This window comes from Pempheris klunzingeri, chromosome 17 (assembly GCF_042242105.1).
Source record: "Pempheris klunzingeri isolate RE-2024b chromosome 17, fPemKlu1.hap1, whole genome shotgun sequence".
NCBI lineage: Eukaryota > Metazoa > Chordata > Actinopteri > Acropomatiformes > Pempheridae > Pempheris > Pempheris klunzingeri.
Genome location: NC_092028.1, coordinates 17,053,618 through 17,076,620, shown reverse-complemented (window position 1 = coordinate 17,076,620; position 23,003 = coordinate 17,053,618). Strand labels below are relative to the sequence as shown.

The 23,003-nt window shown below is 44.6% G+C and overlaps 4 protein-coding genes across 7 annotated transcripts in view; 2 read left to right on the top strand and 2 right to left on the bottom strand.

Annotated features, from left to right (window-relative positions):
• The window catches only part of crebbpb (CREB binding protein b), a 33,014-nt gene extending 29,533 nt beyond the window's left edge, over positions 1 to 3,481 (top strand). For 2 of the 4 annotated variants that reach the window (XM_070848677.1, XM_070848676.1), the window contains exon 31: positions 98 to 3,481. In XM_070848677.1, coding sequence (XP_070704778.1) covers positions 98 to 2,413 — 2,316 coding nt within the window. In that variant the 3' untranslated portion in view covers positions 2,414 to 3,481. The remainder of the gene's footprint in view (positions 1 to 97) is intronic. The other 2 variants (XM_070848679.1, XM_070848678.1) reach the window with 1 other exon arrangement.
• A 686-nt stretch (positions 3,482 to 4,167) lies between these two features.
• Positions 4,168 to 11,712, top strand: trap1 (TNF receptor-associated protein 1). The gene is made up of 18 exons (XM_070847906.1): positions 4,168 to 4,333; positions 5,535 to 5,705; positions 5,797 to 5,879; positions 6,000 to 6,140; positions 6,801 to 6,872; positions 7,007 to 7,167; positions 7,341 to 7,450; positions 7,539 to 7,612; positions 7,719 to 7,874; positions 8,049 to 8,169; positions 8,266 to 8,335; positions 8,509 to 8,656; positions 8,782 to 8,967; positions 9,304 to 9,442; positions 9,532 to 9,617; positions 9,761 to 9,906; positions 9,985 to 10,057; positions 10,644 to 11,712. The coding sequence occupies exons 1-18, from the start codon at positions 4,225 to 4,227 to the stop codon at positions 10,743 to 10,745; spliced, it is 2,148 nt and encodes a 715-aa protein (XP_070704007.1). The 5' UTR covers positions 4,168 to 4,224; the 3' UTR covers positions 10,746 to 11,712.
• A 203-nt stretch (positions 11,713 to 11,915) lies between these two features.
• Positions 11,916 to 15,584, bottom strand: LOC139216700 (MAPK regulated corepressor interacting protein 2-like). The gene is made up of 5 exons (XM_070847908.1): positions 15,481 to 15,584; positions 15,308 to 15,377; positions 14,495 to 14,634; positions 13,228 to 13,344; positions 11,916 to 12,041 (listed from the first exon to the last, which is right to left on the bottom strand). Exons 1-5 carry the CDS (start codon positions 15,533 to 15,535, stop codon positions 11,971 to 11,973), a joined length of 453 nt encoding a protein of 150 aa, XP_070704009.1. The 5' UTR covers positions 15,536 to 15,584; the 3' UTR covers positions 11,916 to 11,970.
• Positions 15,585 to 18,025: 2,441 nt separating this feature from the next.
• LOC139217286 (glycerophosphodiester phosphodiesterase 1-like) lies at positions 18,026 to 22,740 on the bottom strand. The gene is made up of 6 exons (XM_070848609.1): positions 22,480 to 22,740; positions 20,849 to 21,024; positions 20,484 to 20,589; positions 20,156 to 20,248; positions 19,641 to 19,852; positions 18,026 to 18,173 (listed from the first exon to the last, which is right to left on the bottom strand). The coding sequence occupies exons 1-6, from the start codon at positions 22,738 to 22,740 to the stop codon at positions 18,026 to 18,028; spliced, it is 996 nt and encodes a 331-aa protein (XP_070704710.1).
• Between the last annotated feature and the right edge of the window lie 263 nt (positions 22,741 to 23,003).

Sequence of the window (23,003 nt, the reverse complement as noted above, 5' to 3'; positions counted from 1 at the left end):
CTTTACAGATACAGTTTGAAATCTATATCTGTGTCAGTTTTGAACTGACTTTATATCTTTGTGTAACCTAAATGTGGTCTTCCTTATCTGTCATCAGGACTACGACCTATGCATTAACTGCTACAACATTAAGGGCCACGAGCACCAGATGGTGAAGTGGGGTCTTGGTTTAGATGACGACAGCAACGGTCAGAGTGGAGAAGCCTCCAAGAGCCCTCAGGAGAGCCGACGTCTCAGCATCCAGCGCTGCATCCAGTCCCTGGTCCACGCCTGCCAGTGCCGCAACGCCAACTGCTCTCTGCCTTCATGTCAGAAGATGAAGAGGGTGGTACAACACACCAAAGGCTGCAAGCGCAAGACCAATGGTGGCTGCCCTGTGTGCAAGCAGCTCATTGCTTTATGTTGTTATCATGCCAAGCACTGTCAGGAGAACAAGTGCCCTGTTCCCTTCTGTCTCAACATTAAGCACAAACTCCGTCAGCAGCAGCTGCAGCACAGGCTCCAGCAGGCTCAAATGATGCGTCGCAGAATGGCCACCATGGCTGGAAGGGGAATGCCCATGCCATCTCCTCCTACCTCAGCTGCCCCCGACACCCCCAACTCTGTGCAGCAGCCTAATACACCCCAGACTCCCCAGCCCATGCCCAACCAGCCCCAACAACAGCAGCCACCAAACCCTACCAATATTCCCCAAGGCTTCCCCAACAATGGCCGCAGCAGCCAACCCCCAACACCAGTGCCGCAGGGCAAACCAGGGCCTCAGTCATCCCCTCTCCATCAGCAGCAGTCACCTCTGCCTAACATGCCACACCAACAGCAGCCTCCGCCTCAGCCACCACAGCAGCAGCAACAGCCACAGCAACAGCAGCAGCAGCCACTGCTGGCAGCCCTGAAGGTGGCCAAACAGATTGAGATGGTAGCCAAGGCGAAGCAACAGCAGCAGCAGAATTATGCCATGAATGGGATGCCCATGAACCACCCAAGAATGATGGGCCCCATGCAGGGCCAGATGCAGATGATGCAGGGGCCACGGGGCCCCCAGGTGATGCAGGCTATGCAGCAAGGCCAGTGGGGTCCAGGGATGCAGAATCCCATGCAGAATCCCCAGGGTCATCAGCCGCAGGTCCCTCCACAACAAGGCCCCATGGCCCCTCAGCAGGCTCAGGGTGCCCCCATGCCCCAGCAGGGCCAGCTCATGCAGAGGCCAATGATGCCCCAGCAACAGGGTCTCCAAATGCCTGGGGTTATGCCTCCCCAGGGCCCCTCACAGCAGGGGATGACGCCACAGCAGCAAAACATGCCACGGGGGATACCTGGTAACATTGCTCCGAGTGCCCTGCAGGAATTGCTGCGCACCCTCAAATCTCCCAGCTCCCCCCAGCAGCAGCAGCAGGTCCTCAACATCCTCAAGTCAAACCCCCACCTCATGGCCGCCTTCATTAAACAGAGGACAGCTAAGTATCAGGCCAACCAGCCGCAGCAACAGCAGCAGGTGCAGCAGCAGAACCCTCAGGCCATGCTGGGGTCCCAGGCAGGAATGCAGGCCATGGCAGCCATGGCAAACCAGGTGCAGAGGCCAGGGATGGCACAGCAGCAGCAGCCTCCTCAGCAGGCAGGGCCCCAGGGCATGGCAGCCATGGGCCCCCAAGGCCAGATGATGAATGCTGCTCAAAACGGCAATCAGCAACTGTACCGCAGACAGCAGCTGCTTAGGATGCAGCAGATGCAGCAGCAGCAGCAGGCACAGCAGCAGCAGGGAGGCATGCCTCAGGGCCACGGTCAGTTCCCCCAGCAGCAGCCGGGGCCAGCGAGCTACTCCCAGCTCCGTATGCAGCAGCAAATGGCTATGCAAGGAGGTGGGGGGCCCATGGGACAGCTCCCTCCCACATCCCAAATGGGCCAGCCTGGCATGGGCATGGATGGGCCGCAGACCCTCCTCCAGCAGCGCATGCTTCAGCAGCAGCAGCAGCAACAGATGTTAAAGCAGCAGATGGGCTCTCCAGTGCAGGCAAACTCAATGAGCCCACAACCCCACATGCTCCAAGGCCAAGCCCAGGGAGGAGCTCACTTACCTGGCCAGACAATGGCAAACACCCTGGGAAATCAAGTACGCTCCCCAGCCCCAGTGCAATCGCCCCGTCCGCCTTCCCAGCAGCCCCCTCATTCTAGTCCCTCCCCACGGATACAGCCTCAGCCCTCACCCCAGCATGGCACCCTCCACTCCAGTTCTCCCCACCCCAGCCTTGGAGGCCCCATGTCCGGCCCCATGGAGCAGGGTCACATGGGAACGCCGGAGCAGAGTGCCATGCTCCCACAGCTTAACACACCAAACAGAGGGGGGTTGAGTAATGATATGGGTATGGTGGGTGACACCACGGGAGACACGCTGGAGAAATTTGTTGAAGGATTGTAGCATTTCGTGACAGAAGAAAGGCCTTGTTCTGATTTCAGCTGAGAAATTTTTGTACTTGCTGATGTAAAAAGCTAAAAAGAAATACAAACAAATGAGTCATATGAGGCCTACAGACTGTGAACTTTTCTTAAACCAAGGGACTGCTTTTTCTTCCAACACAGAGTGATTTAATAATTGCTGTTGAAAAGAGGACAACAAAGACACAAAGAATATATTTTTGGTTCAGACCAGATGTGCAAGAATTTGCCCTGGTCTTTGTTTTGTTTTCATTTGTTTTTCATTTGTTATGCTCTGGTATTGACTTTTTTAACAAAACTTCTCAAAACAAAAAATATTTCATTTTATTATTAATTTTTTTTTATTTTGTACCTTTGCAAATTAATATCGTATTTGTGTTGAGAAGACTGTAAAATTATTTGTCTGGGAATTTTTTGCCAGGTTTCACCTCCTTGCTCAGTTTCTCTGTTCCTGGCTAATTTATTCTAATATGCCATTTTTCAAAAAGGACTGCCTTTGGGAAAGCCTTAATTTCTTTCCTGTTTGCAGAATCTATGGGAGATTAACGTATTTGTATAGATCTAGGAACTATTGCACACACCCAAACACAAAAGGCAGGTGTAAAGAGGAGCCTGCACTGAAGCTTGTTAATGTTCACAGGTGCCGGAATGTTCTTTTTACTGGCTCTGGCCCAGAAATGTCTTGCAAATGTTTAAAAAAAATTGCTTTGTCTCTCCCTCAGTCTAAAGAAATTCTCATTAAGTCTTGAACCTCTTTTTCTGTGGTGAGAAATTAACTCGTTTGACTGCTGATTTGTGTTCAGAGAGTTTTGTGCATCATTTTCTCTCTTGCATTAAACTTGAATTGATGAACTGTTCTCTAATGTAAATCATGCAGCTAGACAGTACTGTAAATATGCAGAAACTTAAGAATGAAATCACTGTACAAACTGGTTCAAATGGCTCATTTCGTACTTATATACCATATTGTTAAATAAACCTGTGTGCCACAGACTCTGCATTAAATGTTTCTGTTTCGTGAGAACGCTGTTGTGGCATTAGGATTGCAGCCAATGGTGATTTTTGTTATTAATTCAATGATTCTTTTACTTCAATTATTTGTCATTTAGTGTGTAAAATACTAGAAAAAGTTACAATTGTCCTTCACAATTTCCTTAGATAAAGTTGTATATTTGTCTTGAGTCTAAAACCTCAAGTGGTTCTGTGTACATTAATATAAGGCAACAAAAACTTCTAACATTGAAGAACCTACATCCATCAAATGTTTGCAGACATTGGCATCGCATTTTTGCTTAAAAACTTGCTCCAACAATATATCAAAAATTTAAATAGACAAAGTTAAAATGCATTTGTCAACTAATCAACAATCAGCTCTATAATCGGTATCAACATAAACTTAATTACATAATTTTAAATACACTGTACATGTTTGATTTGTATGTTGTAATTTAACACGACTGTTTGACCTTGAAGGGCAAATTAAGGACTAAAATTAATTCACTTCTAACATTACAAATAATTAAGGAGGCCAACAAATAAATCGAATAAGTACAAATAGGTACAGATACGATTAGAAGGGTTTTTAATACATATTAACGCACTTCCACACTTTTTACATGACATTATTTAGTCACTAAAATAATTTCCACTTCTCATCAGGCACTGTGACGGACGCCATGCCGACGTCACTACAAGGCGACGTCGCGGGTCCTTCCTGTATCTCCGTCATTCGGCGTGCGTCCCTCGGGTCAGTTGACCTGTCTCCTCTCGTGTCGGTGCCTCTCGTCTGTCACCATGTCCCGCTGTCTCGCGCTGGCCCGGTTCGCTCTCGCCTCTTGCTCACGGCCTGTGTCATGTGCACGAGGGCTGAGCAGCCGAACTGTCTCGCGCTCCCTCACTGGAGGTAAGATGTGTTTGTTAGCTTAGCTGAGTTAGCCTAGCCGGTTAGTTGACAGCCACAAGATCACACTAGTGTAAACTCTGTGTGTAAGAGCTTTATGTCACCTGCATGTAGATCACAACCTACCAACAGTCAGAATAAAAACCATAAAGAGTTACATATTTTTAATATAAAGGCCAATAACGTTTTACCAAGTCTGTCTGTAAGTACTACCAGTTATGGTTTGACTTTTATTTCATAAAGAGATCATCTAACAACAGGACTTCTGTTTCTTGCTTTTGTGCAAAAGTGTATTCAAAAGTTCAGCTGAAGTTAATGTGAATTTTATGCTCATTTGACTTGCAGGTAGATTTGGTTTTTAGCTCCAAGCTGTTGCATCACACAACACACTCACCTAAAGGTCACACACACTCATGCATTAAAGTGCTTAAATTCACGTGTGAAGTCTGAGACAGTAGTTCATTAAAATAAGAATAGATGGCAACAGACAATAGTTTCAAATTATAAAACCAGATACAGTCAATTAGGCCCCAATTAAGTAATTAGTCCCTACATAAATCATATAATATTACAACTTGTTGCCATGTACTATAAGTGTTACATATGTATGTAAGGTAAATCACCTAAAGTTACAGCACTACAGTATCACTACACCATCTCCTCACCTGAGCTCAGCAGGGAAGTACCGACTGTGGCATTGATTTTGTTTGCAAGATCTCATCTTCACCAGTAAGTGTGGGTCAAGAACGTACATGCGATTAATCATGTGATCGCTTAAGAGCTGCTCCTAAACTTCCCTCAAGTTCAAGTTGTTTATGTATCATGTGCACGATAATTACAGCGAAGTCGTCGTCGGCAATGAAAATACTGAATGTCAGGCTCCGTCCAACAGTGCTCTTATAGATCTGTATAAAGGGAGAACATTTTAAAAAAAAAAGAATAGAATCCAAGGCATAACAACATGGTACCGAAGTAAATTCTGTGGTAAGAATATGAAACTGTTCTTGCAGATGTACAGTAATGATGAACTGTAATGTAGGTAAACAGCTTGGCAAGAGGTTATAAAATATGTATACTGTGCAGGTATTAACAGTTGTAATACAAATATTCTTTAGTGTAATCATCAGAGTTGTGCTCCTTGGTTAGTTCATCCTCACAGTTTCCGTGAGAAGCAGCCCCACCGGCTGACTCCTCCTGTCTTCAGACCTGCAGGTTGGACGGCAGCAGAGGTGGAGCAGTCGGCCCAGAGTGTGGAGCTCCCAGCGGTCCTGCCTCGGCGTCAGCCAGCAGTCTTACTACAGCACCCAGGAGGCTGAGAAAGAGCCTGAGGACGAGCCTCTGCACAACATCATCAGTGATACAGAGTCTGTACAAGGTGCTGTAACAGCTGCAGACTTCATTCTCCTCCAATGACCATTTGTTAGATTTAAGATCACCTGACTGATGTCGTCCCCCGATGCACGCAGGTAGCTTCGCCAAACATGAATTTCAGGCTGAGACGAGAAAACTGCTGGACATCGTTGCCAGGTCCTTGTACTCGGAGAAAGAGGTAAGAGGTTTTGTTCGAGATGGAGAGAGAAAGAATATTCAACTTGGCTCGAGCGACATTTCAGTTTATTATCTATAGCAGTTCTCCGTCTGACTCTGTGGCTCTTCTTCATCCCACCAGGTCTTCATCAGGGAGCTGATCTCTAACGGCAGTGACGCTCTGGAAAAACTGCGCCACAAACTGATCACAGCAGGTGGTGAAGCAGCTCAGATGGAGATCCACCTGCAGACCGATGGTGCCAAGGGCACCTTCACCGTCCAGGTACAACCATGACTGTGGAGGAAGTGAGGTCTGCATGAATTATGGTTGATCAATTTAATTTTTTTCCTTTTAAAGGTTCCTGTGTTGTTGGTCTTTCAGTTAAACACACAACATCAGAGCCCTTTTCCACTGCATGAATAAAAATGAGCGCGTAGCCTTTGTTACCAGTTCTGCTTTTTTTTCTGTTCTCTGTCCAGTTTGGGGATGAGGACGGTCCAGAAGGTCTCTCAGCATCTGGCAGATATTGGGGAAATAATTGTAGGGGAAAAAAGAATCATAGTAGTTTGTGCAGTGGAACAAATCAGAAAACGATGAAGTGTTTTGATGCTCTTGAAGTCGTTTTGGACTTTGTCAAACTGGAGGCTTCAAAAACAGCAGTTAAACCAATGAGTTACATCATGGTGGGTTCACCAGCTTCTTATAAACAGTCAATGGTTTCACTGAAGCCTTTTAATTAACGCTCATCCAAAAGGTTGAGGCCTACAAAATAAAGTGGAAATGCAACAAAGAACCAGGTTGCTGCAGTGGAGAAGGGCTCCTGGTGGACTGTGGTTTCTGGGCTGTTGTTTTTCGACAGACTGCCACCTGGTGGATGAATATTCAACAAGATGATGACTTTTTTTTTTTTTCATGTGACTGGGATTCTGTGTTCTCTAACAGGACACAGGAGTGGGGATGAGCCAAGAGGAGCTGGTGGCCAACCTGGGGACCATCGCCCGCTCCGGTTCCAAGGTGACTGTAGTGTAGACTGTAGCAATCCAGTTAATCCTTCAGCTCATATCTAATTAATGTCACACTTCTGTATTCGTCATAAACACTTCTAGTTTGTGATTCGGTCATATAATTATCTCTTCCCCACCCTGCAGGCTTTTTTGGATGCCCTGCAGAACCAGGAGGAGGCCAGCAGCACCATCATTGGTCAGTTCGGGGTGGGATTCTACTCTGCCTTCATGGTGGCCGACCGCGTCGACGTCTACTCCCGGGCCGCTGAGCCGGGGGCACCCGGATACAAGTGGTCCTCTGATGGGTGAGAGGGAGAGACGGGATGGGGATGAGAACAAATCTGTCTTCTAGGAAGGAAGAAAGAAAGTCCCTCAGTGTGATCCGATTCTACAGCAGAACAGCGAGTGTTATAGACACATCTGTGAAATGACTGTAACCAGGTGTGATCCTCTGACCGCCTGTCATTGTCCTCCTCAGCTCTGGAGTCTTCGAGATCGCTGAGGCCAGCGGCGTCCAACAGGGAACGAAGATCGTGCTGCACCTCAAAGACGACTGCAAGGAGTTTTCCATGGAGGACAGAGTCAAAGGTATAACTGCTGGAGCTGCTGTAACTGCAGCGATGACGCACGTTAGCGCGCCGCTAAACATGATTACAAGCTGTTGTGTCTCTTTCAGAGGTTGTAACCAAGTACAGCAACTTTGTCAGCTTCCCCATCTTCCTGAACGGACGGAGGCTCAACACTCTGCAGGTGAGTCTCTCAGATCTAGAGCTGGGCATCAGTGTAATAAGGCACAATTTGTATGTGTTGGATTTTGTTGAGGTTTTATTGTTGTTTGAACTCTGCCTCCCATCAGGCCTTGTGGATGATGGAGCCAAAGGAGATTAGTGACTGGCAGCACGAGGAGTTCTACCGCTACGTCTCCCAGTCCTACGACAAGCCCCGCTACATGCTGCACTACCGTGCCGACGCCCCGCTCAACATCCGAAGCATCTTTTACGTCCCTGAGACGGTGAGGAGCTCAGGGGGGGGGCATGATGTGTTTTTGTATGAACGGCCAAACCCTTAAGATGTTGTTTTATGTGCCCACCTGAGTGAAAACACCTCACCAGCCAATTTAATGGGAATGTTTCTCTTTTACACAATCGTTGTCAGGTTTTATTCAGAATCATTTATTTGTCAACAGAAGCCGAGCATGTTTGACGTGAGCAGGGAGATGGGCTCCAGTGTGGCTCTGTACAGCAGGAAGGTCCTGATCCAGACCAAAGCCACCGACATTCTGCCCAAATGGCTTCGCTTCCTGCGAGGTCTGGATCCTCCTGAGTGCTTCCACCTGCTGATTTTACCATGTGCATGATTTTTTTGGATTTTTCAGTACTGAGCTAAACATTGTGTGTGTGCAGGCGTGGTAGACAGTGAGGACATCCCACTGAATCTGAGCAGAGAGCTGCTGCAGGAGAGCGCCCTCATCAGGTACAGACCCTCCAAAATCTGCATTTATAGGAGTATTTACTGTCCGTTTACTCATAACTTCCCAGTGCATTTCTCTGTTCTCTACTTGCGCTGCTCCTATTTTTAGGTTTTTAATATCACATACTGACTTGACTACTCCCATATTGATCCAGTTTATATGCCTCTGTCTACAGGAAGCTTCGTGACGTTTTGCAGCAGAGGGTGATCCGCTTCCTGCTGGACCAGAGCAAGAAGGAGCCAGAGAAGTACAGCAAGTTCTTCGAGGACTACGGCCTCTTCATGAGGGAGGGCATCGTCACCACCCACGAACAAGACGTCAAGGTGACTTTGCTCGGAGCGGGAAAACTATAAAAACGCAAACAAATTTCCACTATTTTATTTATTTATCGGTTTTATTCACTATTTTTTTTTTTGAAGTATCATGGACGTTGTTTGTCCCTGTGCAGGAGGATATTGCAAAGCTGTTGAGGTTTGAGTCGTCTGCTCTGCCGGCGGGCCAGCAGACCAGTCTGATGGAGTACGGCGACCGCATGAAGGCCGGCACACGCAACATCTACTACCTGTGCGCCCCCAACCGTCACCTTGCCGAGCACTCCCCCTACTATGAGGCCATGAAAAAGAAAGACATGGAGGTGAGAGGGTGTGCTGAGCTTCCACATCAGAGTTTGAATGAACGATTTAACACTCGGCCAAACACACTTAACCAGACGGGCAAACAAACTAGACTTTGTTTAAACTGGACCAAACCGGTTGTGATAAAACACATATTTTATACAAACTCTAAAATGTCTTTGCACACAGCACAAACCTGAGTCACTTTGAGCTTGAATGTACTATTCATAACACATGAGGTTGTTAGGTAATACCTCTAGAAAGAGATGATAAAACACTGATAAAATGTTTTCTGAAAAGCTGATTTAAAAAAAATCGGTAAATGTGGATGAAAACTCTGGACATTTCCTGCACAGGTGCTGTTCTGTTACGAGCAGTTCGATGAGCTCACCCTGCTCCACCTCAGGGAGTTCGACAAGAAGAAGATGATCTCGGTGGAGACCGACATCGTGGTGGATCACTACAAGGAGGAGAAGTTTGAGGACAGCACGCCGGGTCTGCTCCTCTCTTACTCTGAAAGCCGAGCACTGTGGCACTTTTCCCAGCTGTAGCACTGACTCCTGTTTATTGCTTTTCCTCTGCAGCCTCAGAGCGTCTGACGCAGGAGCAGGCCGACGACATGATATCCTGGATGAAGAATGCTTTGGGCCCCCGAGTCACCAACATAAAGGTAAAGAGAAACTCTGTTTGTTTGGATGTTTCTCCTGACAAAAAAAATTAACTCAGTCTTGAATTTAAATCATCCAGCGGTGTCATATTTCCTGTTAACTAGACCTATTACATGATGCATTATTATTCTCATCTGGTTCCCAGCTGACTCCTCGGCTGGACACCCACCCAGCTATGATCACAGTACTGGAGATGGGCGCCGCACGCCACTTCCTCCGCACCCAGCAGCTGGCCCGCACCCCGGAGGAGAGAGCCCAGATCCTGCAGCCCACGCTGGAGATCAACGCAGGGTGAGAGAGCGACGGGTACTTGAACTAATGTGCATTTGCGTCCAGCTCTCACTAACTTCCTGTTTTACCATCCGACAGACACGATCTGATCAAGAAGATGCACGCGCTGAAGGACACAAACTCTGAGCTGGCTGGACTGCTGCTGGAACAGGTACTGTGGGTTAGAGCTGGATATGGAAAACAAAACCCATCACAAGTTAGTAAGGAGGCCTCATTGTTTTCTGATCTGAGTTGCTTCCATTCGGACTTTTTTTTTTTTTTTTTTTTTACCACAGTTAAGTCACTGGCAGTGAAGCTCAACACTTCCTGCACACTAAAAGCATTTCAGCAGCTCAAAAGCCAGAATCCCTCCAACTCCTGGATGGCTTTTAGTTTGAAACTTGTGCCCAAAGTTATCAATAGTATTTTAACAGCAGAGTGGAAGTGGGTGGAATAAATCCTACTACTCCATAGAACCCCACGAGTAGCAGAAGAGTGACTTTGGCCCTGTTGTGGTATCGATAGAATTAACTTAGTGGAAATTCGCTTCATGCTTAATTTATCATACAACGTGTTAGATTAGAGGTGATTGCACCTCCGATCGATGTTTTCCATCAGGCCTTTATTTGTTAGTGGCCTTTAGTTCCCAAGTCTTTTTGTTCTAGCAGCATATAATCCTTCTTATGGGATATTATTGTCTCATATACTGATAAGCTTTGAATTTTCTACATTTGTTTCTCTTTGTCTATGTTTCTCAGATCTATGACAACGCCATGATCGCAGCCGGCCTGAACGACGATCCCCGGCCGATGATTTCCCGCCTCAATGAACTGCTGACTAAAGCTCTGGAGAAGCACTGAGGGCCTCTCGGAGACATGAACAGCTCAGACTGACGGCGGCCAAAGGGCCCACAAAGACGGAGAACGACAGGCCTTTGTCCATCTTAAGCCATAAAAATCACATCTCTTTCCCCTCTGGAGTACTTTACCCCCCCTCATGGAGACCACATCAAGACTTAAAGAGCTCAGATGGAGTGAAGATGAACTGCTGGAAGCTTCTCTGTAAACACTCTGTGTTTTGAATGGTATTGACAGTGGTAATAGTATTTAAAGGATATGTGCCATTGTGGTTACATCTGTCATTTCAGTGTGACTTTAAATAGTCAGTCATACGCTGGCATGCAAACACAGGATTTTTCTGATCTTGTTTTCAAGACCAGATACTGCAGAAATAAACTGACTGGCTCCTGAGTAATCTGGATGTAAACCAACCAGAAACAGACACGAAGAAAAAAAAAAAAAAAAGGAAGTCACATTAAAAAGTGTGGAATAAAACTGTCATTTCAAACTCCTTAAAATATCACGTTCAACACCAGCTACACGCACCTAAAGTGACAGACGGTTCAATTAGAAATGCATCTTTCTTGAGTAGAGCTGTTAACTTTTGCCTTTTTCTGTTCTTTTTTTTTTAATAAGCCCTCCAAAATGTTTCAGCTTTTTTCATGTTATTTAATATTTTTATGTTCTTTTTGATTTATAAGAAACTGAGTACCTGAAATGTGGGAATATTTTGTGTAAAGAAATATTTCAAAAAATGTGACTTCAACTGTCATTGGTCAAAAAGTAGCTGAACTTAGTGTAAAATGGATTTCAAGAACTATCAGAATTCATGGAGCTGATGTGCTCCAGTGTGCATTAACAGAAAGGTGAATAAACAATTCATTCCTGTGACAAAAAGATGCTGACGATACTGAGCTTCTTGAAAATACACTTTTACTGCATTTCAGCGTAACATGACATCTCTAGAGAGGGTGGTAAGATGAGAGAAACCTCAACTTTAGGATGTCATCGTCGTCGTCCTCCAGTGTGACTCAGACTGAGTACGTAGAGCTGGATGGATCGCAGAGTTCATGTGATTCTCTGTGGTTTCCATGTCAGCGTCCCTGCGCTGTCCGTCCATCTGAATCACATCGGGCCGTTTAGACCCATCACACCTCCTGCCCAGGCTTCCTCTCCTCTGTGAGCCATCCCGCCTCAGATTTCACCTCCCGACCTTCCGTCAAGACCCACAAATCCCAGAAGGGTGTCAGGATAGCTTGTCTATATTGGCAAGGAAGCGCTGGGCCCACCACTCGTCTAAATCTAAAGGCACAAAGTCTGAAAAAAAAAAAAGAAGAATTAAAAAGATTAGCCACGCTGTTGCCTGTGAGACTGAAATTGTCATTACACATGTAGTGAAATCTTTGCTGTTGTATGTTTGCCAAATACTAAAGGACACAATAAATGAATGTTGCATTTTGTTTTTCTTGATTAAAACAGTCATTGTAGAGATCACGACTTCGTCCCTGTTGTAATAGTGTATCTAACGTGTAGAAATAGAGAGACGACCCCGACCTTGTGTCGAGTTGGTCTCTTTTTTGATGGTTTTATTTTGACCACAAGTGTTTTCATGTTCTGTCTAAACTTGATCATTGACCCTGTTTTTACAGTTCTGAGTGTTCACTGCCCTCCAGTGGTCACGGTGAGGAACTACAGCACGACGTTTAATTTGTGGCGTTAATATAATGATGTAAAACATCAGTAGGATCACTACAAATAACAGTAACGTGTTGATGACAACTGCGTTCATTAACAGCCAATTTAATACATTTCTCGATAAAGTAACTTAAGTGAAGAAATTAGAGGCAAAACACGATAAATGATCAATAACTGCTGCGACAGTTTCCGATGAAAATGTTACCTATTAACATTATTTTTGGCATCAGGGAATGACGATTACGCACCGCCCTCTAGTGGTGACAACAAGGAAGCGCAACACATTTATGTGTCAAGCTAATGTCAGTGCAGCCGTGACACCACTTCCGGTACATTATCATCATTTGCATTATTATTGTTATTAACCTCTTTAAATCTTCCACATCCTGGACTACAGTGTTTGACCACACTGATATTGACATTCCTGTACATGCCTGAACGAATACATAATTGCTTTGATGTTAGTGCAGGCTGCGGCACAACACTGATTACTATCTGCATAATCAAAAAAAAACAAAAAAAAAACACAACAATGATCCAAAACTGAACACCACAGACCACTTGATATTAACCCATGCTTGCTCTGTATTTAATGATAATGAATTGAGGTGTGAAAACTAAATTTGGGCCACTAATCCTTGTTTGGCTGGTGGACATAAACTAATACAACCTACTGTCAATGACACAGTGGTCACAGGTCTGTGGGATGTTATTTCAGACTTAAAGTGAGCCAGTATGAAACACGCAAAGGCAGGAGCAGCTCAGGGAGGATGGAGCGCTGTGAGGGGGAAGAGGAAGCTGTACTCACTGTCCATGCGTGGGCTGGGAGTGGTCTCTTTATAGTGGACTGCTCTCTGGGCCTCCTGTGGCCCCGAGCCGGCCTCCTGCTGATGCTGCTGCTGCTGCTGCTGCACCTCCTGCCAGGCTGAAAACACAGTGACTCAATCAGGTTAGGGTTTGATTAAATCGATCATCAAAAGATCACTCGGCAGCTACAGTATTTTCATATGAATTAAGTAATCCTGTTGGTCCCAGCTTCTGAAATGTGAAAATTTTCTAACTGTCTTGACATTATAGTACATTGAATATCTTTGAGTTTTCCACTATCGGCCGGACAGAAAACATTCAAGCTCATCACCTTGTGTTTTAGGAAATTGTGACATTTTTTTTTTAACAGATCCATTAATCTGTTATTCTGTTAAATAACCTGAAAAGTTCATCAACTGTTCAGTGATTATTGCAGCTAATCTATCTATCAGAGCATGTTATTAGAAGGAAACAGCAAAAGTGCTTATCTGTCCAAGCTAAAAAGCCCTGCACCCCAGGGTCACACCCACAGTGTCAAACAAGGAAAGTCCACAAGGGCAAGAGCTTCAAAGGCACACGCACCACTCCTGCTAACGTTTGAAACTCCACACTCAGTTTATATTCTGCTTTGAGGCATTTGAGAGTGTGAAGGAGAATGAATCAACCCTGAGCAGCACTCTTTCTCAATGGAGGGGGAGTGGGTGGGAGGGGAAGAGGGAGGGAGGGGGGTCAGGCCTTATTTACGCCCTTGTCCGCTCAATGACAAGGTCGCTGAAGTTGTTTATGCCCTGCTGGGGCTGAACCTCAATGCTGACTACGAACAGGACACAGAGAGTGAGTGTGGCCGAGCCAAAAGAGCCTGCGAATGTTGAAAAGAGACGCACACTTCAGTGGTTTCAGGGTTTCGCTCGCTCTTCGCTCTTTAAAGCTTAGACAACAAGCCTCTTTGGCCCGAGTGGCGGATGGGCACTGGTCAAGACCAAAAATGCTCTTTGGTTCAGCTCGTACGCCAGCATGGGTCATGACCAGCCCGACATGTAGATGTGAGAGCGTTTCTCTGCTAGGTGGCTATCAGTGTCAGAGCAGCTGTGTGGGTGAGGCCTGGGAGGAGGAGGAGGAGGAGGTTAGCAGCTCTTTGATAATCTCTTGATAGTAAAACAATGTCATTCACAAAACAGCTGGTGAGGGACGGTGTGTGGATACAGCGAGACAATCAAAAGTGTTGTGTCATCTTCTCGTAATTCCAGTCAGACCGCTCATTTCCTTACCCTCATACACAAAGCTGACGTTTTCCTCGTGTGCGGCGGTGAAGCTCTCTTCCTGCTGGGTGTCTGCGGGGAGAGCTGGAGCTGGGTGATGGTACTTCTTGCCGTTCGGACGGTTGAAAACTATCTTGGGTGCAGGAAGGCTGATGGGAACATAAGAAGAAAAATAAAGTCTTCCAGAAGAAGGAGGGTCATAAAGGGCAGGTGATGCCTCGGACTGATCCACCGGACTGATCCTCATCGACTGCTGGACTCTTTATTAGATTGTTTGTTCGCTTACACTTGTTTATTTCAGTGAACTTTGTAAAGCACTATGAGACACTCTGTTGTGATATTGGGCTATACAAATAAATTGAATTGAATGGGTTTTTTCCCCAGCAGGAAGTTTCTCAAAGTGTCTTTTGGGGCCTAAGCTCCAGCAAGGCTGGTTTTGTAGGAGTCAGACGTTGCAACAGCTGAATGAAGGACCATGTGCCACCTCGCCTTCCCACAAGGTCACACACACTCACACACACACTCACTCACACACACACACACACACACACACACACACACAGGCAGCCCGGCTGGTTTAAAGGCATGAAAACAGCCCAGCAGACAGGCTGAACCTTCCACAGTGTGAAGGTGTGCCTGTCTCAGGCTGATGACGTTTCTCTCTCACACACACTCACACATTCAAACCAACACAATTAATCTGTCACATAAGTCTGATCTCTGCAAATAAGAAGCCAAACTTTTGATGGTTTTCAGAAGGACACACATGAAACATTAACACATTAAGGGATTTTTCTTTTCACGACCAGGCTGCACACTTACTCAGGCAGACTCCACGACGTTTGTTTGTGTTTGAAGTCGTTCATTTTGTTATCAAGCTGCTGAGTGGGCCCTAAAAAATAAGAGATATTTCACATACACTTAAAAAAAAAAACACACTTAAAAACTAAATAAATGTGCAGTGGGTCTCTCAAAGTTACAGTTCATCATCTCACCTGTGCGTCTCTGGGTGACCAGTTTGCTTGGTCCTCTTGTAATGGTGTACATCATGCGCAGGAAAAGTCACCTGTAAACTTCGAGTTTGGCACTTTGGAGTGAGAAGAGCAGCTACAGGCAGAGCGGGACTACTAGTAAAGACACTTTAAGGCAAGAGGCCTTCCTCCACGTGTGTTTAAAAGAAAAACTTTAGAGAAAAAAAAGCGTCCTCTGCTGTGATCAGGCTGGATTTCACTCAGAGCCGACGCAGACACGAGACTCTGCTGGCTGTTTGGTAACCAGGACCGCGCTCCTCTCCGCGTAAAACTAGTAGCCGGTGCGCATCTCATCCAGCGAGCCTTCCCCCGTTCAGCTGCCCTCTCCGTCCCCTGGTCCGGACACTTAGCGCGAGTTCCTTTGGTGCTGAGGTGTCCTGCACTGCCACAATGTCACATAACCTGAAGCGGCGGCTGTCATTCATAAGACATTGCACGCACGCCGTCAGAGCGCACCACCTCCCGACGTGCCCTCACGCCTCCCTCGGCGCTTTAAAGAGACAGTGCCCCGGGAAACAAGTCTGTGACACTGAGCCGCTGACTTAAGACTCAGATGTGAGGGAATTGTATAATTACACTATTTTCCTTCCCTAATAATTATAATAACAACCAAGGTAAATTATTCCAGAAATGTCCAGAGAAGTAACGATCTGTTTGACAATAGATTTGACCTTCCTGACCACACCTGTGCTACTGTTTAGGGGGAAATGAACAAGTCAAATTCTGTTAAACTTGCGGAATGAGACTTTACTCAGTGAGGATCATCCGTCTGCTCCTCCACGTGGCCCCTAACTGCCTAACTTCTCTGTGTTTACAGCACACACAGGTGAGGGAGGCCAGGTTACACACACACACACACACACACACACACACACACACACACACACACACACACACACACACACACACACACACACACACACACACACACCTGGGGTAGATTAAAAGATGGCCATTAACCAAAATCCATACAAAGAAATCTCTCATATACTAATCATTTTTACAAATTTATTATTTTTGGGATTTTCATTTCAAAAGCAGTGTTGACCTATATCAGTTTTCTAAACTGCATTTACATTCTACAAATGTATTTCAGCCCCTAGAATGAACCCAACATGTTTTGATTATTTATCTATTAGTCTTAAAGTGGAATTAAAGGCAAGAGAAATGGGGTTTTAAACGCTGATCGCCTTTTGTCTACAAGACGTCCTTAGATTACTAAAAGAAAAAAAAAAAAAAAAAAAAGGGTATTTGGAGTTCACATCCTACAATCACAGTTAAATTGCACATGGTTGATGCCTGATCATGATATTCTTTACAGTCACTATCTCTAAATGTGACTGGATTCTGGCAAATCAGTTAATTTGAGAAAAGATAAAATGAAGATAAAATGAAAATATTTAGTGTTTCTCCCACAGAAACTCCTGGTAGTGTGGAGAACCTTTGAAAGCAGCAGTAGCACATTATAGAGGGATGAAATAGAAAGAAAAGTTCATGTAAAAGTTAAATGAGTCAATGTTATGTGAAAAAAACCTTATGTTTTACTTATGTTTATACTTATACTTATCTGGCGGAACATTTCTTACGCAGAAGGGTTGGGACCTCAGCATTCATTACAATTCTGGCAACACACAAACAATCCTTATCTGACAATTCATGATGGAAGTATTAATGTTTACGTAGACTCATCTCTTGGACTTGAACTACGCACACTGAACACCTACATTCAGGTTCAATGGAGCAGACGGACACACACACGGACACACACACACACACACACACATACACGCAGCAGTTTCTTGCGTTTTTGTGCAACTTAATGACAGAAGGCTGTTTATGGACAATCAAGTATGATCATATTGCAGAATATTAACAAGAGACCATCTAGAGCCCAGTGTTAAATAAATAACATGATAGCAGGTATTTATATATGAAGCCAGTATAGGTCTAATGTTAGAACTGTACACACTGGTGTCTCTTCAAAGGAGCCTTAAAGCCTCTGAAAGATCAGCGCAGGAGATAGAAAAGATCTTTAAGGTACCGGTAATCCTCATCCTTGGTCCAGGAGAGTGGGAGGTATTGCTGCTGGTAGTAGGATAAGGACAAGGAAGTATATAGATGAGTCTTTGCGGTTTAATGTGTCTGTAGGTTTAAAGGGAAATTACCTGCATGCCAGCTACAGGTAACAGCGTCTTCTTAGCTCTACAGTAAATCATATCTATATTTTCATAAAGCTGGGGTTGTTTGTTTGCCACTACAGAACTGGTTAGCACCAAGTTTCAAGCTCCCGTCCACCTTATAATTAAGTCCATCTATATATTTATGTATTCTATGTTCTTCGAAAGGACGAGAAAATCTAAAATGTAACAATTATGCAGTAATTATGTAGTTTTTTTTTGTCTAAGTAAGGAGTTTCCAACTTCAAATCTGGTCACTAAAAAGATGTAAAATCTTTTAAAAGCTGGGAACATTTGAGATTTTAATAATCCCCGTCTGTGTGTGTGATCACTCAGTAATGAGTATCACAGTCCTCCAGCAGACTGTCGGTGACGTAGCCGATCTTCAGCAGGTTTTGGTAGTAGTCTTTCTCCACAGCGGTGTTAACAGTCCAGCCCACCACCTCCACCCCTCGCTCTGCCCAGTACTGAACGTAGTCCCTGAGTGAAAGGAGGAAGGAGGAAGAAAATACAATATATCTCAGTCAATAAGGAACAAAACCACAGACAGACTTTTTTGGTTGCAAATGATACATGACATAGAAAAGTGAGCTCCTTAAATGAAGCAATGTTTACTTTTACCAGCATTTTATCCAAACCACACATTGCATCAGAATCCTTTTGAATCTCTAACTGAATCTTATTAAGATCGTTGTTCAACATTTGCAAGTAACTAAATGTTAAGATAAGTAAAAAATGTCTAACTGTACTTCACTAGCTGTTTACTCCAAACATTGATTCAGAACTGTGGAGCTGATCTGATAAAATGTTGATGAGATATGAGTCACCACTCTGTTGGTCCTTGTTAAACTACAAAAACTCTTTCACTCTCAGTCTTTTGCTGAATGCAGACATCAGCTAATGAGAGCACATTAACCAGAGAGCAGATCTCACTTATCGTTTTAGCTGTTTCTACTGACCTGAAACTAGGACCTTTAGTCTTTCTATTAGTCTTTGCTGACAAAAACAGAGTCAGGAGAGATTAAAGGTTTGATTGGAGATTCGTTAGCGTCAGAGCTTAACGGAGACTTATTTTTACACATATTTGGTTCAAAATGCCTATCAGGGACAAAAACTTTCTGTATTCTGTTGTCTAGTAGATCATCTCCGCCAGGATCCTTATTCAAAGTAAGGATCCCTTCAGAGATATAACTGTAGGATCCTTTTAGTTCAACCAGAAATTGTCGTTCAGAGCATTTTTTAATGGATATGCTTTGATGGGGTGCAATAGCTTTGGTGGAAGTGATCAACTGGATCCAAACTTGAATCCAAAACATGTCAAAATAGGGGACATGTTTTTAAATACCAGAGCTTCTTTACCACAAACGTTTTATCAACTTGAACATAAAAGCCATATGCCTTTGCTGAGACAATAAATCATTTAACTTATTAAATTATTTCACTGATGATTTACTTAGGCTAAGTAAAAGAAGCATGATGTAAAAATACTCATTAAGTTACTTTGGAGGGATCCAAATTTGGAAGCTGTGAACAGTGAATGTATGTATAAAGTATTTCAGTAAGAATTTTTCTGTAGTAGAAATAAATGTTTTTCTTTTTCTCTTTTGCTGGAAACCTTGGGGGCTTTGAGATTTGTTTGCTTTAATAGTTTCAGCAATGCACTGAAGCTCCTGTTGCTGCTTATGAGGCAGATTTGTATTTTTCTATTGCTTTAAGGCTTTATTCATTATTTCCTGTATGCCTAAACAGACATCTGCCTTTGATAATGCCTCATAACTGTAATTAATAAATGGCACAAACAACCTGTGTGGACAGTCAAAGACAGTTGCTGTTTTGTGGAATTAATTATATGCAAGAAAAGTTCGCTCTTGACATCTGGCACATATGAATTATTCACAGTTTTGCGGTTGTGCACCGATGTGATAAATCAAATCTAATTTCACCTACAGTGAGATGAAATCTTTCTGCACGAGGATGGCAGAGACTCCACAGAGCTTCCACAGTATGTGGTGGTGGGCCCAGTCCAACAAGACGTCCAGAACCCCCATCCACATCTGACCCCCCGTCGACAGGCTCCGAGGAGTGCCATCGCTGAAGCGGCTCAGTCTCCAGGGCCGGTGGGTGAGAGCCGTGACCACGCCGGGGTCGGTCTGACGCATCTGTGGACCAGAAGAGGTCAGAGGTCAACCGAATACTGTCAAAGTTAGAAGGATGTCCTGACTCTTCAGTCGGAAATGGTTTCATCATGGTATCATAATATGTGTAAGGGTTCAGTTTAAAGCCATTTCATGTTCGATTTTAGCTCAAAAAGATCCAGAAATGTTCCTGTTTAATGCTCCATTTAGAGAGAATATATCAGTTATTTAGATAATAAACAAGGAATTCAGTACGCAAATAAACAAATCAAGGAAAAAAAATCTAGAACTAGTTAGTGTGTGTTACCCAGCCATATTTTTGGATACCTTGTAGATGACTTTGGGTTCAAAGGAGGAAACAATGCTAGAATTATAAAGGACAGGGAACTTCTTATACATCTCATGAAGCACTGATGCAGCCTGGAAAAAAGAGGAAAACATTTAAATATTCCATTAAAAACAGGAGAGATGACCAAAAGAGCATCACTGAACTATCTGACAATAAGCCGGCTTCTTTAAAGAAAAAGAGGCAACCTGAGTGAATTCCTACATTGAGCATGAGCATGTCTGTAGGCTACAGCAGGCTAACATCGCTGCTCGAAACGTGTATGTGTCCATGTATTTATGGCATTAAGTCTTTTAGTTAATTCAGTACCTTATCAGGTTGACCTTTGACGTCGAAGAAGATGGTCAGCTGGTGTCTGACGCACTCCTCCACCGCCTCCTGCAGCGTTGGGACCTTCTCTCCACTGAACTTGTCCCTGATGAAACAAACCACCGCAGCTTTTTAGGGCAAAACTGAGCGAAGTCTTAGTCTGCTTTTCCTGCTCTCTTATTTTAAGTCTTAAAATCTGTGAAAAAGCAAGTGAGAAGAGATGCTTTAAATGGGAGCTGCTCATAAGAAAACTAGATTTCTCTAAGTCAGACTTTTTACTATGAAGATCCTCACAGATTCCATCTTATTTCACTGTCCTTTGTTTCTTTATCTCAGCTGGAATGAGTGTTTGATGGGGAGCCTACTTCAGCCTGTGACGAGCAGCAGCATCCAGCCTCTTAAGCTGTGCAAACTGCAGTTTGCTAACTGGTCCAGAGCCGTTGGTGGTGCGGTCCACAGTGTCGTCATGCATCAGCACGGCCACTCCATCCGCTGTGAAGCTCAGGTCCAGCTCTACTCCAGTGGCCCCGTTCCTGCTGGCCTGCGGCAGGAGATCACAGGGGGAAAGAGACGATAAGGAGACAGAGATTTACTGACAGGTAGAAAGATATTTTTAGCTTGGGAGTTTCAAACAACAGGAGGAAATGGGCCTACATAAGTAAGAAAGTGCGACACAGTGAGTCAGTGCTATTATCTAACAGTGAGGATAGATTCTCTATTTCTGTGGGCAGACACAGGGGAGGTACAGTAGATGTGAAGACTGAGCTGACCATGGACGCCTACATTACAGTATGTGTGACATGAAAGATGAAGAGGGTAGAGACAAGCAATGAATTAGAATAGTAACTTATACTATTTTACATTAAATAGACCATCAAAAGAAAACTAAATCAAAGCACTCTGGGAATGACATCATGAATGAAGCATGATTAAATATCCACAAAATAAAAAAATAAGCCTTTTGGATGTTGCAGGGTGTCTGAGTTTGATAACAAAGACTTAATTTCCATGCAAGTAAAAATACAATCATTTTCCCAAAGTGACACCTAGAGGCAGAGATGATATTTGACAGCAGTGGACCAAAAAAATCTGCCACATTTTGCACAGATGATGGTCCAAACCAGTGACAGCTGCTTACAGTGAAAAAATAGATTCAAGAACAGACACCCTGGCTCTCTGCACGCCTGAAGGATGAACATACAACAGCCGTTTTGATACCTATGATGCCAACAAATGTAGGCGCGACCCAGAAATACATGGTCAGTGATATCAAAGACAGGGTTCAGTGGCAGCAGACTGGAGCCCACCATCATCATCATCATCAGCAGCAGCAGCAGCAGCATGATCATTATTTTTTTATTACTGACTCTGAAAACAGCTGTTTCACTGCATAAGCCTGAGCAGAACTTCCTGTGTTTTCCACCACACTCAATCGCTGCCTAAGGAGGCTGAAATGATGCTGAAAAGACGCTGAACAAAAGCTTGATAGAATAAAAGAGGTTGGTGAGGGGAGTGGACAGATGAGGTGTGTTCTCAGATGGATTTTAGTGCTGCAGAGGGTGATATCTGCATGTGGTGACAGGACAAGCACGGCTGACTCAGCATCTTCAGCATTAAAGAAAAAAAAAAAAAAAAAAAAAACAGTGAGGGAGAAGATATGAATACAAAAAAAGCCAAGGAGCATCATGAGCCTGAGATCTGCAGGGGCTGGTGTTATTAGCTGCCCTGACCTTTCAGAACAGGGGATGTGGTGCTCTGCTTACACTGCAAAATAACTAGGAAGTCACGACATGCTAAGCATAAGCAACCACTAGTCTGCTATCACACAGAATAAAATCAGTCTTAATCAGATTCTCCATTTCTCCAGATTCCAACAGAAACTAAACATATAATTCACTTTGGTGCTAAATCTCTGTATCTCACGGCTCTACAGCACACAGGCTCATGCACAGCTCCATCTTTCCGTCTTAACAGATGCCTGATGCCCGCATGTCACCTCTCTAATCGCCGCCAAGGTGTTCTCCGGGGCGTCTTGGCTCCCTCCGCGGTGCGCCACCACCGGCACGCCGCCTGACGGAGCCCTGGGCCGGAGGACGCGGCCGGCCTGGTCCGCCGGCACCGGAGGAAACCGGAACATCACAATGAAGACATAGAGGAATGCGGTGAGGAGGGAGGCCCCCGTGGCGCTCCTCGTCGCCAGCATCACCAGCAGAAACACCGCCGAGAAATACACCACCTCATCTCCGATCTGCAGCATGCTGGACGGAGGATATGTTATGGCACGATCGGACCCGCAGGAAGGAAGAATCGTTGTTTAGAGAGACGCCATGGAGGGAGATCTGCTGTCAGCATGCAGGGGACTACATGGTGGAGGGTTTCACTTGTGCAGAGGATGGATGGGAGGAAGGAGGAGAGGTTGTGTCGCTGCTGTCAAGCAGCCAATGTCAAGTTTGATCAAATGTGAAAATATTAAACATCCGGTCAAAACATTTAAAATAAAAAATGACACCCTACATATTG

Coding starts and splice junctions, on each gene's coding strand:
- trap1 (XM_070847906.1), top strand. CDS start 4,225: ATGTCCCGCTGTCTCGCGCTGGCCCGGTTCGCTCTCGCCTCTTGCTCA. Junction 4,334..5,534: donor CTCGCGCTCCCTCACTGGAG/GTAAGATGTGTT, acceptor TCCTGTCTTCAG/ACCTGCAGGTTGGACGGCAG. Junction 9,618..9,760: donor CCCGAGTCACCAACATAAAG/GTAAAGAGAAAC, acceptor TCTGGTTCCCAG/CTGACTCCTCGGCTGGACAC.
- LOC139217286 (XM_070848609.1), bottom strand. CDS start 22,740: ATGCTGCAGATCGGAGATGAGGTGGTGTATTTCTCGGCGGTGTTTCTG. Junction 20,590..20,848: donor GCTGCTCGTCACAGGCTGAA/GTAGGCTCCCCA, acceptor TTGTTTCATCAG/GGACAAGTTCAGTGGAGAGA. Junction 19,853..20,155: donor AACCCAAAGTCATCTACAAG/GTATCCAAAAAT, acceptor TCTGGTCCACAG/ATGCGTCAGACCGACCCCGG.
- LOC139216700 (XM_070847908.1), bottom strand. CDS start 15,535: ATGATGTACACCATTACAAGAGGACCAAGCAAACTGGTCACCCAGAGA. Junction 15,378..15,480: donor GGTCACCCAGAGACGCACAG/GTGAGATGATGA, acceptor CTTATTTTTTAG/GGCCCACTCAGCAGCTTGAT. Junction 13,345..14,494: donor CGTCAGCTTTGTGTATGAGG/GTAAGGAAATGA, acceptor CTGTGTTTTCAG/CCTGGCAGGAGGTGCAGCAG.